At 42.2% G+C, this 16,082-nt stretch overlaps 2 pseudogenes and 1 gene segment (V, D, J or C); 2 read left to right on the top strand and 1 right to left on the bottom strand.

Moving 5' to 3' along the window:
- Positions 1 to 10,133: 10,133 nt before the first annotated feature.
- Positions 10,134 to 10,900, top strand: LOC117539498 (annotated as a pseudogene).
- A 1,439-nt stretch (positions 10,901 to 12,339) lies between these two features.
- On the bottom strand, positions 12,340 to 14,245 carry LOC117539577. The segment is given in 3 exon segments: positions 12,340 to 12,861; positions 13,989 to 14,114; positions 14,230 to 14,245. Coding segments are annotated over 3 exon segments (465 nt in total).
- Positions 14,246 to 14,583: 338 nt separating this feature from the next.
- LOC117539433 lies at positions 14,584 to 15,183 on the top strand (annotated as a pseudogene).
- The last annotated feature ends 899 nt before the right edge of the window (positions 15,184 to 16,082 follow it).

Genomic DNA, 16,082 nt, shown 5'->3' with positions numbered 1-16,082 from the left:
TTTTATGGGGCCGGAAAAAGAGGGAAAAAGTACCCGCTAGCCGGTACTAGGCTATATGGAAAGGCCACCAAAAACTGGCCTGGCCACTTGAGGACGGTTAAGGACGCTTAAACGGGCCTACCCGCTGCAGTGGAAATGCGCCATTACACGTCACTCTATGGCTCCCTTCCTCCCTCATTAAATACGAGGGCGTCACCCCTCAGCAGCCAATCGCTGCACATGCTAAATTCCTTAAATGCCTGCTCTTCCTCCCTGTCAGTTGTCATTGCAGATGATCACACGCAATGATAGTACTACAATACTCCTTCTCGTGAGAAAAACCGTAAGAAACAACTAGCTCAAGATGTCCAACTCGGACAATTCGGAACACAAACCTTCTCTGGAAGTCTCCGATCCCGGTTCGGCACCCCATAGCGGCTTATCAACAGAGGCAGACTTCCTCATCGCCCGGCTCCTGCAGCAGGGCTTTCCCACAGCCCCAGGCCTCACTCTCTCTCAGCTGCGAGAGCTCTCGGACCAGGTCTCCAGCGTAGCTCCCCAGTCCGGGGCAGCAGCTCTAGTCAGCTCCCCAGAGAGCAGGGCGAGGACGAGGCCGCAGCCGCGGAGGTAAAAAAGGGCAGGAAGTCGAGCCCTCCAGGATCCCGTCCCCCTCCAAAAATCCACCCCTTCTCAGGCTCGCCAGGCAGGGAGTGTCACACCCCTTACGGAGCCTACACACGGCAGCGTGCGTTGCCGCTTCAACGCTTCTGCCCATTCACTTTGAATGGGGTGACGTCACGATTCGCCGAACTGCATTGTGGGAGCAAAGCGTAGCTTCTCTCGCGGTGCTCGCTGCAAAAGTAGAGCAATGTTCTACTTTTGCCGCTTCGACGGAGGCGTCAGCCAATCAAATCCTGCGTATGCAAATCTGACATTACAAGCGCTAGCCAATCAAACCGCGTGTATGTTGGGAGAGCTAGACCGCAGTTATTTCCCATATGTCAAAAAATGGAGGAGAAAATGATCGTGGCGGTACTATATGACCAGTCCCTCTTTACATACAGGGATACAAACCGGAGGAGCCAGGCATGGGGGGAGGTGGCAGAGACAGTGGGTGAAACTGGTCGGTTTTCGCCTGTTTGGGGAGTTTATATCCAGTGTACTTCGTTTGAATGGACAGCTAGCAAGCATAGACAGTATATTTAGCCAGCATGGATGTAGCATGAATGCTTTGCTTTGTATGTCCGGGGCGGGACATTCATGTGATTGGTTGTTGGTCCGCGTTGTTCGTAAAAAATCCCCAAGCTTCAGACACGCCCACCGCCAAGCAGTAACGCACGCCGCCGTGTGTAGGGGCCGTTATGGAGAGTAGCGCGGCCGGCTCCCTGCAATCCCTGGCTAGCTCCATTATAGCTATCGATGCTCGCCTCCAGGCTCTGGAAGACTCCGCCACAGGAGCTTCAACTTCCGTTGCACTCAGGTACTAGTTTTAAAGAAACATTTTGCACTCACCCTTACACAGGGTTGGGTTGTAACCAGGGTCGGCTCTAGAACAACTCGAATGGGGGGGCAATCATTTACCAAGGGGGGGCACACACTGCCGTCAACAACCAACACACAAACACCAACGCAACTTCAATTTAAAAAAACATGCTGTAAAGTCTATTGTCTTTCACACAGATTGCAGGGGTGTAGTGCTATTGTATAGTGCACCTATGACTTGTGCATACATGCACGGTTGTGGCACGACCACCAAAACAGAAACATATAAGGACAGAGGGTGTGGTTTTCTCATACTGATATTCTGCACAAACTGTGCTGTTGTATTTGCTGTAAAGTGTCTTTACTGTAGGTTATTTTTGTATTATACTGTATATACAGCACTTTGGCTCGACCAAAAATCGTTGAAAAATGTACTATATAAATAAAACTTGATTTGATTTGATATGGACATAGGCCATCATATAAAAAGTGTGCAAATGTATTTAGTATCCTATCCATGTGAACATGTTTTAGGTGGGGGTGGACCTAACCTCCTCTAGGAGGGTCTGGGGGCATGCTCCCCCGGGAAGATTATTTTTAAAATATTGAAGTTAAATGCATCAATCTGGTGCACTTGGAGAGCAAAATGAAGAGATCTATGGATAGCCTACATCTCTCAGCATCCATATGAAACAGAACTGTACACAGATTTACTTTTTCTTTATGGATATTTCACTAATCATTCCCCTTTTAAACTGTATTCTTGTGTTACTGTCCTATAGTATTTCATACCCGTTTTTCATTGATTCTCTCTTTAATAACTATAATGATCATATAAAGGTATTCCTCGAAAATACTTACATAAATGGTGACCAAACCGTTTGAGACCCACTGAGATAACCTACACTAAAGTGAACTATCTAAACACTGAGAGAGTCCTTACCTCACTGAGCTGACGTTATAAGATCCTCTCAGTCTGACAGGAGAGGACTCTCCTCCACCTTGGTGTAGAAACAGCCCTTATATCCGTTAGCATAGCTAGCTAACCAGATGCTAACCACAACATTCCACGTTACCCGCTCGCGCACTCACAAAATGCGCTCGTGCCACACACACACAGAGCTTGAATGAAACACAGAGACCCATGTACTTGTACTGTACTGTATATCATATTATTTTTGATGGCTTTACTGTATAATCAGTGTAACAGATTAACAGATCGCCACTGGGCTTTCATCTAAACACTCAGCCACGTAATGATAACAAAAAAAAGGTCGGGGGTCATTGGTCAAGCAACACACCAATCAGAGAGCAGCAGTGAGCTGTGTTTTATATTTGTATTATTTATTTCTGATGTATTTCACACAAAAAACCTTTAGTGGAAACGTTTTCACTTAGCCTATATGATAAAAAAAAGAAAAAATCGGCAAAGTGGCAAGGCTTGCCCACCCTGTGTTGGGGGGGCACAGTGACTCATTTGGGGGGGCATGGCCCCGCGAATGACCCCCCATGACGCCGACCCCTGGTTGTAACGGAATACATACACGGTGTTACGTAATCAGAAAGGAAAAAAAAATCAGTATATTCAGCTGGTGTTACATTTGAAAAACGAGTAATCTGAGTGCAGTTACTTTCGTAAACCTGAAGTGAATACTTATTGGAATTATTGGTGGAAAGTTTCCTCACAATATGTAATATTCATTACCGGCAGAACCGTGTGCACTGCACACTGCACAGCGCTGCAGCGTATCTGTGAGCGAGAGATGCAGCGTGTCCGTGAGGCCCCGCCCCGCACGCAGATGAGAGAGAGAGAGTTCTCTTTCAAAACATATTGAAAGGTAGAAACGGAGACGTTTAGATAAAACGTGGAAGATAACGTTTATGTAGCATTTATTTATTGTCGAAAATGATGACATTTATAACGGGATCAAATATAACTGAATGGCCTGCTGCTGCCGAATGCATGGGGCAAGTAACTGGGAACATTTTTAAAAGTTATTACATCGTTTCAGATAATAAATAATAATGATAATGCATTCTATTTAGGGGCGCCTTTCAAAGCACCCAAGGACACCTTACAATGCATAACATATTCCAAGGAAAGGTTTTAAGACAGTACAAAGAATGCAGTCTGGGTGAGTTTTTCTTTTTATGACACTAAAATGTTGTGTTTGTGCTCTTCATAAGCCATTAAAACAGTAAAATATGTGTCTCCTGTTCACCAAAACATACCCATCTGTTATGGAAAATAAAGTATTCTAAAGAGAAAGAAGAAAAAGAAAAGATAAAAAGAAGAGGAAAGAAAAAAAGAAAAGAAAAGGAAGTATTCTAAAAGTAATCTGCCACCGGTACCGGCGGGATTGTGGTTAGTTTCTGATGTGCAGAAGAAAAATCTGGCCCACCCTATATTTTTACAGGCCCACCCTAAAGTACATTTCTGCCTACGCTACTGGTCCGCACAGCAGCAACAACCAATCACATGAATCTCTTGCCCCCGACACACAAAGCAATAGCAATGTTAAAACGAAGTAAACTGGAAAAAAAAAAAGTTTTCACCCACTGTCTCTGCCACCTCCCTCCATGCCTCGCTCCTCTGGTTCGTATCCCGGTAGATGAACAGAGACTGATCATACAGCACCGGGTGATTCACTACCGCTATAATGAATTTTCCCTCACATTTTTGGAATATGAGGAATTACCTGCGTAGTCTCTCCCAGCATACACGTGGTCTGATTGGCTAGCGCTTGTACTGGCAGATTTGCATAAACGGGATTTCATTGGCTGACGCTTCTGCCGAGGCGCCAAAAGTTGAACATTGCTCAACTTTTTGAAGCGAGCAACGCCAGCAAACGCTCCACGTCGCTTCCCAAAATACAGTTCTGCTAAAAGTGACGTCACCCCATTCAAAGTGAATGGGCAGAAGCGTTTGGAAGCTGTAACGCACGCCACCGTGTGGACGGGCCGTCACAGTGGCTCTGCGCCAGAAACATCAAAAATAAATAAATAAATAAAAACATTCTGGAATATCACCCCTCCACTCCCATTAACATCCCTCAGCTAGCAGCTGCGCTATCTACAGATTCCGTGTTCGTTGACTATCTCCCGTCAGGGCTCTCCCAAGGCTTCAGGGTAGGGGTCCTCCCATCTCCCACAGTGACTTTCGTAGCAAGAAACTTACAGTCAGCCGCTAAAGAACCCAACATAGTTTCCCAGCTCATCGACAAAGAACTTCTCAAAGGATATATAATCGGTCCTTTTAGCTCCTCCCCCTTCTCAGTGTTCCGTTCAAATCCCATCGGAATAGCCACACGTAAATAAAAGGCTGATTTTCGATCTGTCCGCTCCCTGCTCCGGCCCGTTCTGCAGCGTCAATAGCATCATCCCTCCAGATCAGTTCTCCCTTCACCATGCCTCAGCGGATAATGCAATAAAGATGATCAAGTTCACAGGGCACGGAGCTCGGCTCTCCAAAGCGGACATTACCGATGCCTTCAAATCATCCCCATTCATCCGTCTCAGTGGAACTTGTTCGGTATTAAGTGGGAGTCCAAACTCTATCTTCGCCGTTCGCCTGACCTTCGGGTGCAGAAGCAGCCCCCGCATCTTCAATTCCTTCTCGGAAGCGCTCTATTGGATCCTGCTGAACATCGTCAGAATCCCCTCCGTCCTTCACCTACCGGACGACTTCCTCCCATAAACCCGCCACAGGACAGCTCAGGGATCTCACTGGCCAAGCTTAAACACTGCTTCAGGAGTGAGGTGTCCCTCTCTCCAAGAGAAAACGTTAGGTCCCGACACACGCTTAGAGTTCTTAGGCCTCATCCTCGACTCCATAGACATGAAGGCGTCTCTCCCCTCCGACAAATTGCAGCGCATCCGGGACATCACCAAGTCATACTGGCGAGCAACAAGTTATCACAAAACAACAGTTGCTCTCCCTTCTCGGACACCTCAACTTCGCCATGCACGTCCATCCCCCAGGGGCGCTCGTTTCATCTCCGCCTCCTGGACGCAGCATCAGCGGTCGACAACCTCCATTGACTGCGTTTTCTTAGATGGAAGGCTGCCGCTCAGACCTTCGGTTCTGGGTCCCTCCTGCTCGCCCACTGGAACGGAGTTACTTTCTTTTACGATGGCCTCGTGCGTTCCTCTGACTCAATGAGGGTTCTTCACGGATGCCGCCCATCCATGGGTTTTGGGGGTTTCTTCCAGGGAGAGTGGTTCGCAGGGTCATGGCCCCGTCAATTTTCTACCTCAAGCAAGTTCTCACTAAATCCAGCCTATCACCCATATCATACCCGGGGCATTCCTTCAGGATAGGTGCAGCCACCTCTGCTGCTAATCAAGGTCTCTCTACCTCATCCCTACAACAACTAGGACGGTGGGTCCTCCTCCGCCTTCACAACCTTCATTCGTCCGGACATCAGCGCCGTACGGGCTTCCCAAAGATCTCTCGAGACCCTAACTATGGTATCTATGCATATAACTGGTGGTGGCTCATAAACACATTCATAAGTATATATGTCTCACTAAGGTACCTGATATTCAAACTGCATTCCCGTCCTAGTCCGCGGGCCCCGCCCACAGGGAATAACGTCTCGTCTCACGCGCACCTACACGTAACGGGCTTCATCTCCTGGACACAGGTATCCAAATCCCAGGCCCTTGCTCAAATGTTGTTAGTGTAAAATGTATATCCTGCAAAGTCAGGTACGGACTCGGGCCACCGCACACTTCGGTGTCAGTTACAAAACAAAGAAAATAAAGAAAGAGGAAAAAGTAAAGAAGAAAAAGATATATCCTGCGAAGTCAGGCGTGGACTCGGGCCACCGTACACTTCGGTGTCGTGGCTTCGGGCCACCGTACACTTCGGTTGTCAGTTACAAAACAAAGGAAATAAAGAAAGAGGAAATGAGTAAAGAAGGAAAAGATAAAGATATATCCTGCGAAGTCAGGCGTGGCTGAAGGGCCACCGTACACTTCGGTGTCAGTTACAAAACAAAGGAAATAAAGATAGAGGAAAAGAGTGTAAAGAAGGAAAAGATAAAGATATATCCTGCGAAGTCAGGCGTGGCTGAAGGCCACCGTACACAGTTAGTGTCAGTTACAAAACAAAGAAAAATTTAAATAAAATAAAGAAAGAGTAAAGAAGAAAAAAAATATATATATCCTGCGAAGTCAGGCGTGGCGGAAGGCCAACGTACACTTCGGTGTCGTAGCTTCGGGCTACCGTACACTTCGGTGTCGTGGACGTTGGGCCACCGTACACTTCGGTGTCCAGTTACAAAACAAAACCGTTCGACCTTCGGGCGGCGTAGTCAAGCCCTGCTAGCCAGGCAGGCGACCCGCAGGTCGTTTTCAGATAAGACCGGCACTGATTTCGGCAGTCAGAGTCTCAGCATGACCCGTAAGCTCCGGCAGTGATTCCGGCCCAATGCCGCTTACATATGTTAATCTATTATCTTTCATTCCCAGATCACCAGTCACCCCACAAGGTAAGCAAGTCAGTTCATCTCAGTATTTCATACTTCACTGGTTTTGGGGATTTCATCGGAGCGGTTCTTTCCCTCCTGAATGATTATCCTGCAAACCGGGGCCTAATCGCCAAACACCATTACATTCTCCTGTTGTATTATCATGGCAATCATTTCATTCATATGACGCGTAAACAATAAATATGTAATTCTTACATCACGTCTCTCCGGTTTGAACTGCATAATGATGAGAAAGAGGCATGACGCCACAAAGAAGTGCTAAATTACTTTATAAAGAGGCAAAACAACTACAAAGAGACCCAGACAGACTCTAGATTGTTATACAGGGCGACTACAAAGCGATAAAGACTCACAAGAGAACTTTGCTCCGATAAAGAAGGGACTTTTATGTCACTGTATCTCAGATTCTGTGCATGATGTGAAAGATTCAAATGTCTCTACATACTCCTATTTTGACTCAAGATGGCAGCATTGTTGTTTTTTCATGCAGATGTAACACAGACAACTCTCAGAGAAGATTTGTTGGCCTTGATGCACAATTATCCAGTTTTTAAATAAGGTTATTGCTGGTTTTACTGCTGGTACTGGTAGTCTACATCCAGGGTGAGATACCGATTTGAGTCTACAGAGAGTGCATTAACCAGCCTTTACATAAATAGGGTTGGTTTAGTTTAATGTTCAAACTGTTCTTCATATAAAATAGTTTGCATTCAGTAGCTATGTTTTATTTCTCTGTCTCTGAGCTGTAGTGGATTTGAAATGAAAGTCACTCCCACCACCAAGAGGTGAAGATGCATGAAGTGACTGCTGTATGGGAGCTAATGTCGGCCTTATAGACAGTGGCGTTTCTATATGTACAAAAGTGGTGGGGCACAAAAAACTCAGATGTCTATATATAAGCTTCTGCAGTGAGGTTCATGGCTGGTGAGGCACTAGCACTGACTCTTCAGGTTTACAAATATTATATTTTGATTTAGGTCAAAATATTATTTTCAAAAGCTTTTTTAGTCTGATGCTTCAATTAATTTTAAACAGACAGTTCAACAGAAGGATACCCAAAAAATGTAATTTTATCATTTAAATATTGAATTGTTCTCTCTTAGTAAGATCCCATTTTCAATAAAATGGTGGTTTTACCTTGACTTGAAGATGAAGTCCATTTGCCTATCCTTCTGGACAAAAATCTCTATTACTTTTTTGTAAAAGTCCTCCTTATCTTCTTGTAGTTTCAAAAGTCTATCATAAATCTAAATGATGGATTTATGATTAGAAAATGATAAAAGTAGGGTAGACATGTGGATATTACCGGCTGAACAACACGTACATTTATCTAACAGCTAAGTTTCCCACAGATCTTATTTTGAGCTATTTCTAAAATCCTATGGAGAAATCTCATTGCTTTTTGTGGGGGAAGCCATGCGCAGCTTACTTCCTGGTTTTAGGACGCGTCTCTCTCCTCCTCTTCACACACCACACTTTTCGCGGCACACGTACTTACAGCCAATCAGCTCTGAATTATGTGAGATGACGTATGGTGGGGATGGCAGCTCTATGCCCCTACGGTCATTTTTGCCACCCACATTACATAGGAAAATACTCTGAGCATGCGCAGTGTAGTTTTTACAGTCACGTTCACTTAGGCAGTGAGAGGGAGGGGCAGGATCGGGTTTTGTCCCACACGGCTCTAAACAGCTCAATAGGCACACACTGTAGACACTAATTAGAAGAACCATGACCTAAAACAACAATGTACAGACGAATCAGATGATTAAATATGATCTTAAAATATATTTTATATATTTTTTAATTTATTTTTTGCATTTTTTGTAATCATTATTTTAATACTTTCTGCGGACACTAGGTGGGGCTGTGCCCCTAATGACCAGTCGCCACTGCTCATAGAGTCATACAAGAACCTCCCTCGTTATGAAACAGCGTACAGAGTTGGCTGAGCTGTGACCTGACCTGAGGTTCTGATACGCACCACGGCACAGACGCACAGAAACTACATGAGCCCCAGTCAGAGGGGAAGTGAAACTCAAATGTTCCCCTTTCCTAATCCAGATGTTCAATTAATAGACATAGTCACTCAGAAAAAAAGGCCATCTCTGACTGAGAGATAATGTAAAACAGGATCTACAGTGTGACTCTATGTGACTAGTACTGTGTTGGCACATTTATTAACAATGCAATACAATACAATGCATAGATCAGGGTGTCTTGTACATTTTAATTGGGCCCTCATCGAATTTCTAAAAGTATAATGGAATATGGCCCACACCTGAAACTTCAGCTTGTCTTATAATTATACTTCTTAAATATATATGTTGACATATTTATATTACATAGTAGCTATTCATTGTGGCCAATATAAACCCACTTTTCACCAATACATTTTAAGTTGAAACCATTTTCATAACCAAATCTTACTTGATGAAAAACAGCCCAATAAGTTATTTGCATAACAAGCTTGAAATATTATACTTCATACTTTCCCCTTATCTTAAGCAATTCTTAGGCCTCCTGTTTTAAGGGCTGATCGCTGCCCAACACTGTTTTACAACCCCAAATAATGAAACCTTATGGAGAGCTGTGAGCTTTTCTTACTATAAATCATATTCAGTAGGTAACAAGCATGAATTTACATTGATTGATTTAACTTATAACTTAATTTATGAGGCAGAATACCTCACCTCTAGTAGTGGCCCCGCCCTTTGTATGTGTTTCTCTATGTGGCCCCTCATTGAGCGTAAAATCATCCAGTCTTGACAGACCTGTTAGATATTAGATGTCTCTCTGTTTGCATGGCATGCTGTTGTCTCTATTCAGTGGATTTGATAACAAGAAGGGACATCCTAGAGAATCAAACACTCAGTGGATATTGAGTTCAATGTAGATCGATTTGCCAGCGGGGGAACTGTTAAACTGTTCATGAGATACTTCAGAAAGAAGTGGAAACAAGGAAAGATGTTTGCAAAGAAAAGAACGTACCTAGAAGAGCATTACCCTCACATTTAAGAGTGACTCTGAATGACCAAATGATGTTCAAGAGATGTTAAACCGTAACTAAAACTCACCTCAACTGCATTTTGGTTTCTCAAGGACAGGTGTCTGTGTGACGTGTGACATGTCATTTGCATGATTGTAATGCTTCACTGCTCCTCACAGTTTTAAGGTCTTGAGTCACGTAGAGTCTGAACCGTGTTCCTGCACTCATCCTGAGAACTGGAGATCATGTTGTCAGTAACTCTGCTTGTCATGTTGGGCTTTCTGTGTCAGGGTGAGAGACTTTGAAAATGTATCATCTGAAATGATAGGAGTAATGTATGTGTGGTTCAATGTGTGTCTTTTCTTTTCATGTTTGCATCCAATGTGCTTTGTCTTTAACTCTTTCTATTATCATTTAAAACTGCTGCTCCATGTTGTTGGTTATCTAACATTTCACTTCTCATTTCAGAGTCTTCTGCCAACAAGTTCCTGACTCAGACTGACTCATCCAAGTCTGTTAGTGCTGGAGGGACTGTGACCATCAGCGCTACAGGGAGCTCTAATATTGGTCGTCGTCTCAGTTGGTATCTTCAGAAACCTGGACAGGCTCCTAAACTTCTTATATACTCATCATCAACTCTGTTCTCTGGAACTGAGCCTAGATTCAGTGGTACTAGATCTGGTGCTCAGTACACTTTAACCATCAGTAACGTTAAGGAAGTTGATGCAGGAGATTACTATTGTCTGGGCTACCATGGTGAGTGGCACGTTCACACAGTGATTTAGAGCCGTACAAAAACCTCCTTCAGTCTGAAGCAAAGCGTCCTGCTGCAGCTGCAGAGGTGAAGAGACTGAGAGGAGGAGAACTGGTCCAGTGAACACAAGAGTCATCAAGCAGAACCACCATGAACCCAAATAAAGCTGAAACACACTCACAGACACTCTTCAACACCCTGTTTAAACTATATTAATGTCATTAAATTCAGTCTCTTTATGAGTGAGCTGGGAAAGTTAGATTAATGTTGAACTATAGCCACTGATATCAACATATATTTAACAGTAACTTTATGAATGGCTCTACAAAACAATTAATGATATTACCGCAGTCCAAACATACGCAACACAATTTAAATCATTTGAAGTACTGTAAACACAATGTTGTTGTTTACACTCCACTGTGTATTTCAATAGATTTAGTATTTAAAAAACTCAATCTATTAAAATGTGTTGACTTAGTAAAGCTTAAAACAGTACTGATTATGCACAACATGTTTCCATAACAAAATGCCTCCTAACATTCAAAAGCAGTTCCAAACCACAGTCAGGAAATACCCAGCTAGGCATCCTGACTGGTTGTGTAGCAAGCCCTGCAGAACAACCATCAAATCACAGCTGATCCATAAACGGAGTTTAGAACGTGCAATGGACTTCACCCAGACCTTTTCAAGTATCACTTGTCATCAACAATTCAAAACTAAATACAAATATTCTATTCCCGGAATCCTTTTTATTATTATTATTTCTTTAGAACTAATACCTTCAGTTTGTGTATTTATTTAATATGGTCTACATTACTTTACATCTATTTTGTCCTTCCTATTTCTTTTCATCGTTTATGGGGTTGAATTATTATTTCAGCCCTGGAAATTACCTTAAAATATTTGTATTGGTGTATATGAGTGCATGTGTATTTGTGTACTTATACACTTGAACATCTGTATATTTTGTGTAAGTGTGAACATACAGTATGAATGTAAAAAAAGTCACTTGAAAATAAGTGTTCATAATGTTTATATGCATATATTATTATTACTCATTATTTATTTGCCAAGTACATGTGTACATATGTATATCATTTATATATAGTATTTTCATTTTCAAAAATGGAAGTTGAAACTGCTATTGACATGTGCAGAAAATGACCCTATAGTTTTTCTTATATATATATGCATTTATTATTTTCTTACCCTAACTTTTATATATTTGTTTCTCCAGTTTTCTTTAGTTTTCTTTATTTCTTTGTACTCCTTCATTTCTATACGTTTTTGACGCAATAATGCCAATGTTATATTAGGATGATTCACAGGAGGGCTACTTCCCATAAGCTTCAGCCCTCCCGCTTCTACTAATGTTGTTCATCTTTGTGAGTATGAATTATAATTCTTTTTTGTAATGAATTTAGTAGAATAAAAGAATACAAATAAATAAAATAAATTGTCCCACAATCATAAATTATATTAATATAATACGAGGTTTCATACTGAAGGTATTAATACATCTTTCTCACAATGAACATATGAATTAAAGAAGTACAAAGACACAGTCTCATTTTAATCAACATTTTTATTTAATGATGGTTTAAAGCTCACGCCACATTTGAGATGAATGATGAGTTTCTGTTGGAGTTGAAACAAATGAAATCCAGTTGAATTGTGAGCTGATGAACAAACAGGAGAATATGCAGGAAGTGAGGATTAGAGAGCAACACTAACAACTGAGCAGAGACAGCAGCAACATGTGAGCAGAGGAGATGTGTGTCTTCATGAAGATCTCTAGCAAAGAAGCTGCTTCCTCTCCAGACAGGAAGTGATGCTCTACTCCGAGCAGCGGGCAGGGTCCAGGCTTTGAGTGACAGGGCTCTGTCCACTCAGACTGGCCTCACAGCTCACTGAGCCCGCCCCCCTCCAGCGCACTGCAGAGAGGCTCAGGGTGCTGCTCCAGCTGTAGCGGCCGTCGCTCCCCAGGACCTCCGGGCTGTGGGACCCCCCTGAGGAGCTGCTGCTGCCCCCCAGCTTCCAGCCCAGCTTCCAGGCGGAGGGGAAGCCCCCGCTGGCCAGACACACCACGGTGGCACTGCCCTGCTGCAGCTCCTCTCTGGAGGGGGGGAGGACGCTCAGGGTGGGCTGCTGCACACCCACTGGAGCAGGGAGGGAGGGGGGAGGAAAAGGGAGACATTAGAGTGAACACTTGATTATAAGGTCCTTTTTTGATGTTGTCATTTTGCTGCTGTCAAATCCTTGTGTCAGTACTTTACGATACCAGTCACCTCTGTGGAAACATTGGTATCACTGCCTTTTATAATTTACATTTGAGTGTTGTACGTCTTTTAAAAGAACATCCATAACATTCATCTGTTTGCAACTTACACATTATTTATCTAATATATCATATTCCAATTACTTGTATCTAGACTCTCCTTGCTCTATTGTATCTGTGCTATTGTGCTGCTCTGTTGGAGGAGCCTGTGACCTAAGATGCTCATTGAAGTATCTGCACTGTAGCTATGGACACATGACAAGAAAAGCCTTGAATCCTTGAATCCTTATATTTCATTAACTATAACAGAATAAGTTGTGCTGCTGTTACTCTCATAAATCACTCAGGATCAGACCCACATGATTCAAGTGTGAATGACTGACTTTGTGTAAAGTGTGCAAGCTAAAGATTCATTGATAATAATGATTGAATATCTTCACATGTGTGATGATGTTCTTTAAACTGACAGAGCTGAACGTCTCAAGTGAAAACAGTTCAAACATTTATCATCTGTCTCTTTCACTTCCTTTTCACTGCATGTCAAATCAATGAACCGTGAACACGACGACAAGCTGCATTAACTGATACAATCACAAGTTTAAATGAATCCGTATTTAACTTGAATTCAACTAAATAGTTGATATTTTAAAAGATAATAGATAAATAATGTAAATAAATACAATATTGTGAACTACAAATGTAAAAACTGAATGTGGCGGAGACGTCACGCGTTAACACATTTTAATAAATAAAAACATTTAGTATAAAGTTGTTATGATAATAAATATAATATAGAAAATAAACAAGTTATTTGCTTCAAAAAATGTATTTGTACGAAACGAACAATTAATATAGAAGTCTGCAAAGGTTCCTTTCAGATTACAAGAGGAGCTTAATACAAAAATATAAAATGGAATCTACGTTTTTTTAACTTGAGTCTCATTTAATAATTAATGAAAGTTATATATTTGCTAATAGTTGTATAAAATACAAATCTCTGGTACTTACAGTCAACGATGAGTTTGGTTCCTCCACCAAAAGTCCACCACAGTGATACAAACTCATTGAGTGGCCGTACAAAAACCTCCTGCACTGTCAGCAAGCATGTATCACTGAGAAAGCTCCCTGATCTCACTGATAACAGAGACACATCTACAGTTTTTAAATCAACAAAGCTTTTCTAAAGATATGGATTACATCTCTGGAAGAATTAAGATGATTTATGTCATTTCTCATCACTTTTCTACACCTGGCAGAGAAACCATTACAGTCTTCTACACAACTAACTTTGTCAGTTTTATATTAGTTTCTACACGTTAAATGAACACGAGGCTTTTCAATAATAGTTATTAACAAATGTATTTGAAACAGAACTGAAACATGTTATTGATCTACAGTGAATCTCTGTATGTATGTTAATGTCAGACAAACAGACATATCATACCAACCACAGTGGACACAAACTCAAATCCTCATCTCCACTCCTGATATAAATATGTTCTTCCATTCAGATGATAGACGGTGTAAATCCAGACAGTGTTCCTCCTGGTTTCGTGTCCCACGTTGCCTTCAGTGTGCTGAGAGCAGAGACAATCATTTCCATAGAGAGGAGGCTTTGCATGGTCAGCTGATCCTCCAGTGAACTGAGAAGGTTTATAGTCCTGTGAGTTCAACACTGCAGGACTCACATGTGTCAGTCAGCAGAAAGCACCATGACTCTCATCACCATCCTCATCTGGACGCTGGCCTGCTGCTGTTTCACAGGTTCATTCACTCAGCAACATTTCAAACATCATGTGCTGGCCTTTCCTCTCCTTTCTTTCTGCTGAGAAATCAATGATCTGTTTCTGTGTGCAGGATGCAGCGGTCAGACTGTGACTGTGACTCAGCCTGCAGTCGAGACGTCTGCTCCAGGATCCACCGTCACTCTCACCTGTAAAGCCAGCACAGATGTTACCCTAGTGTAATAGTGATGTATGTCCTGGTATCAACAGAAATCTGGACAGCCGCCAAAGCTCCTGATAAAATATGTGAGCACACTTGAATCAGGAACAGAACCTCGGTTTAGTGGCAGTGGAAGCGGCTCTGACTTCTCTATGACCATCACTGGACTGAAGGCTGAAGATGCAGCAGTTTATTACTGTCAGAGTTACCACAGTGGTAACGTGTTCACACAGTGATTTGTAGTCGTACAAAAACCTCCCTCAGTCAGACTGCAGAGACTCTGAGCTGTTACAGCAGGAACCACCTGCAGCTGCTGAAGAGGAAGAGACTGACACAAGCCCACTGAACTCAGAGCTGACAGGAACCCACCCAGCACTATTCACTTCTTATTCTTAAATACACATATGTTAATGGATTAATGAGATTAAACCCAGTCCAAAACACATTATATGTAAAAGCAGCATTACACACAAACCTTATTGTGATCTCTGCTTCCCCGAATTAAAACAACAAACGCTCTTTAGCTTTTCCCCACATGTCTCCACTCGGTGTGCTTCACAGCAGGAGCATCTCTGGCCTCTCTGGAGTTATTATTTCATCATTATTATAAAGATCCTGATTACAAATGACAAAGATCAATCTAATGAAGTCTTTAAAATGTTAAACGGTGGCTGATTAAAACCCTCTTATTCACATCAATCAATGAACTTATCCATTAGTTAACCTCAAATTCACATCTTAGTTAAAAACTTCAGGTTTTCTAAAAACCAGTTTAATAGAAGTTTCCTGAAATGTTTTTTTGTTCCATTATTGAAACCAAAAACAGCAGGAACATCCAAGAGACGTTGAGTTTGAACATGATTTGACCCCTGACCCCCCCCTGAGACCACCAGTGCAAAGCAGAGGCTTTAGGACGAGCAGACGTACATCACAATCACAATCAAGTTTATTACCAGATACTTTGACACATACAAGGAATTAGCCTTTGGTGTCTGTTGGTTACGAACATAAACAATCTAAGAAAATAACTTGCATAGTAGGTAAAAAATATAAAGACAATATAAATAGTATTTACGACACAATTTGAATTTAAAAGACCTTAAAAGCTAAAAAACAAAAATACTTAGGACAATGAATATGTGACAATATATGGAAAAA

The sequence above is a fragment of the Gymnodraco acuticeps genome, unplaced genomic scaffold (assembly GCF_902827175.1).
Source record: "Gymnodraco acuticeps unplaced genomic scaffold, fGymAcu1.1, whole genome shotgun sequence".
Lineage (NCBI taxonomy): Eukaryota > Metazoa > Chordata > Actinopteri > Perciformes > Bathydraconidae > Gymnodraco > Gymnodraco acuticeps.
The sequence above is the reverse complement of the archived record's forward strand: the minus strand, read 5'-3'. Positions and strand labels throughout refer to the sequence as shown.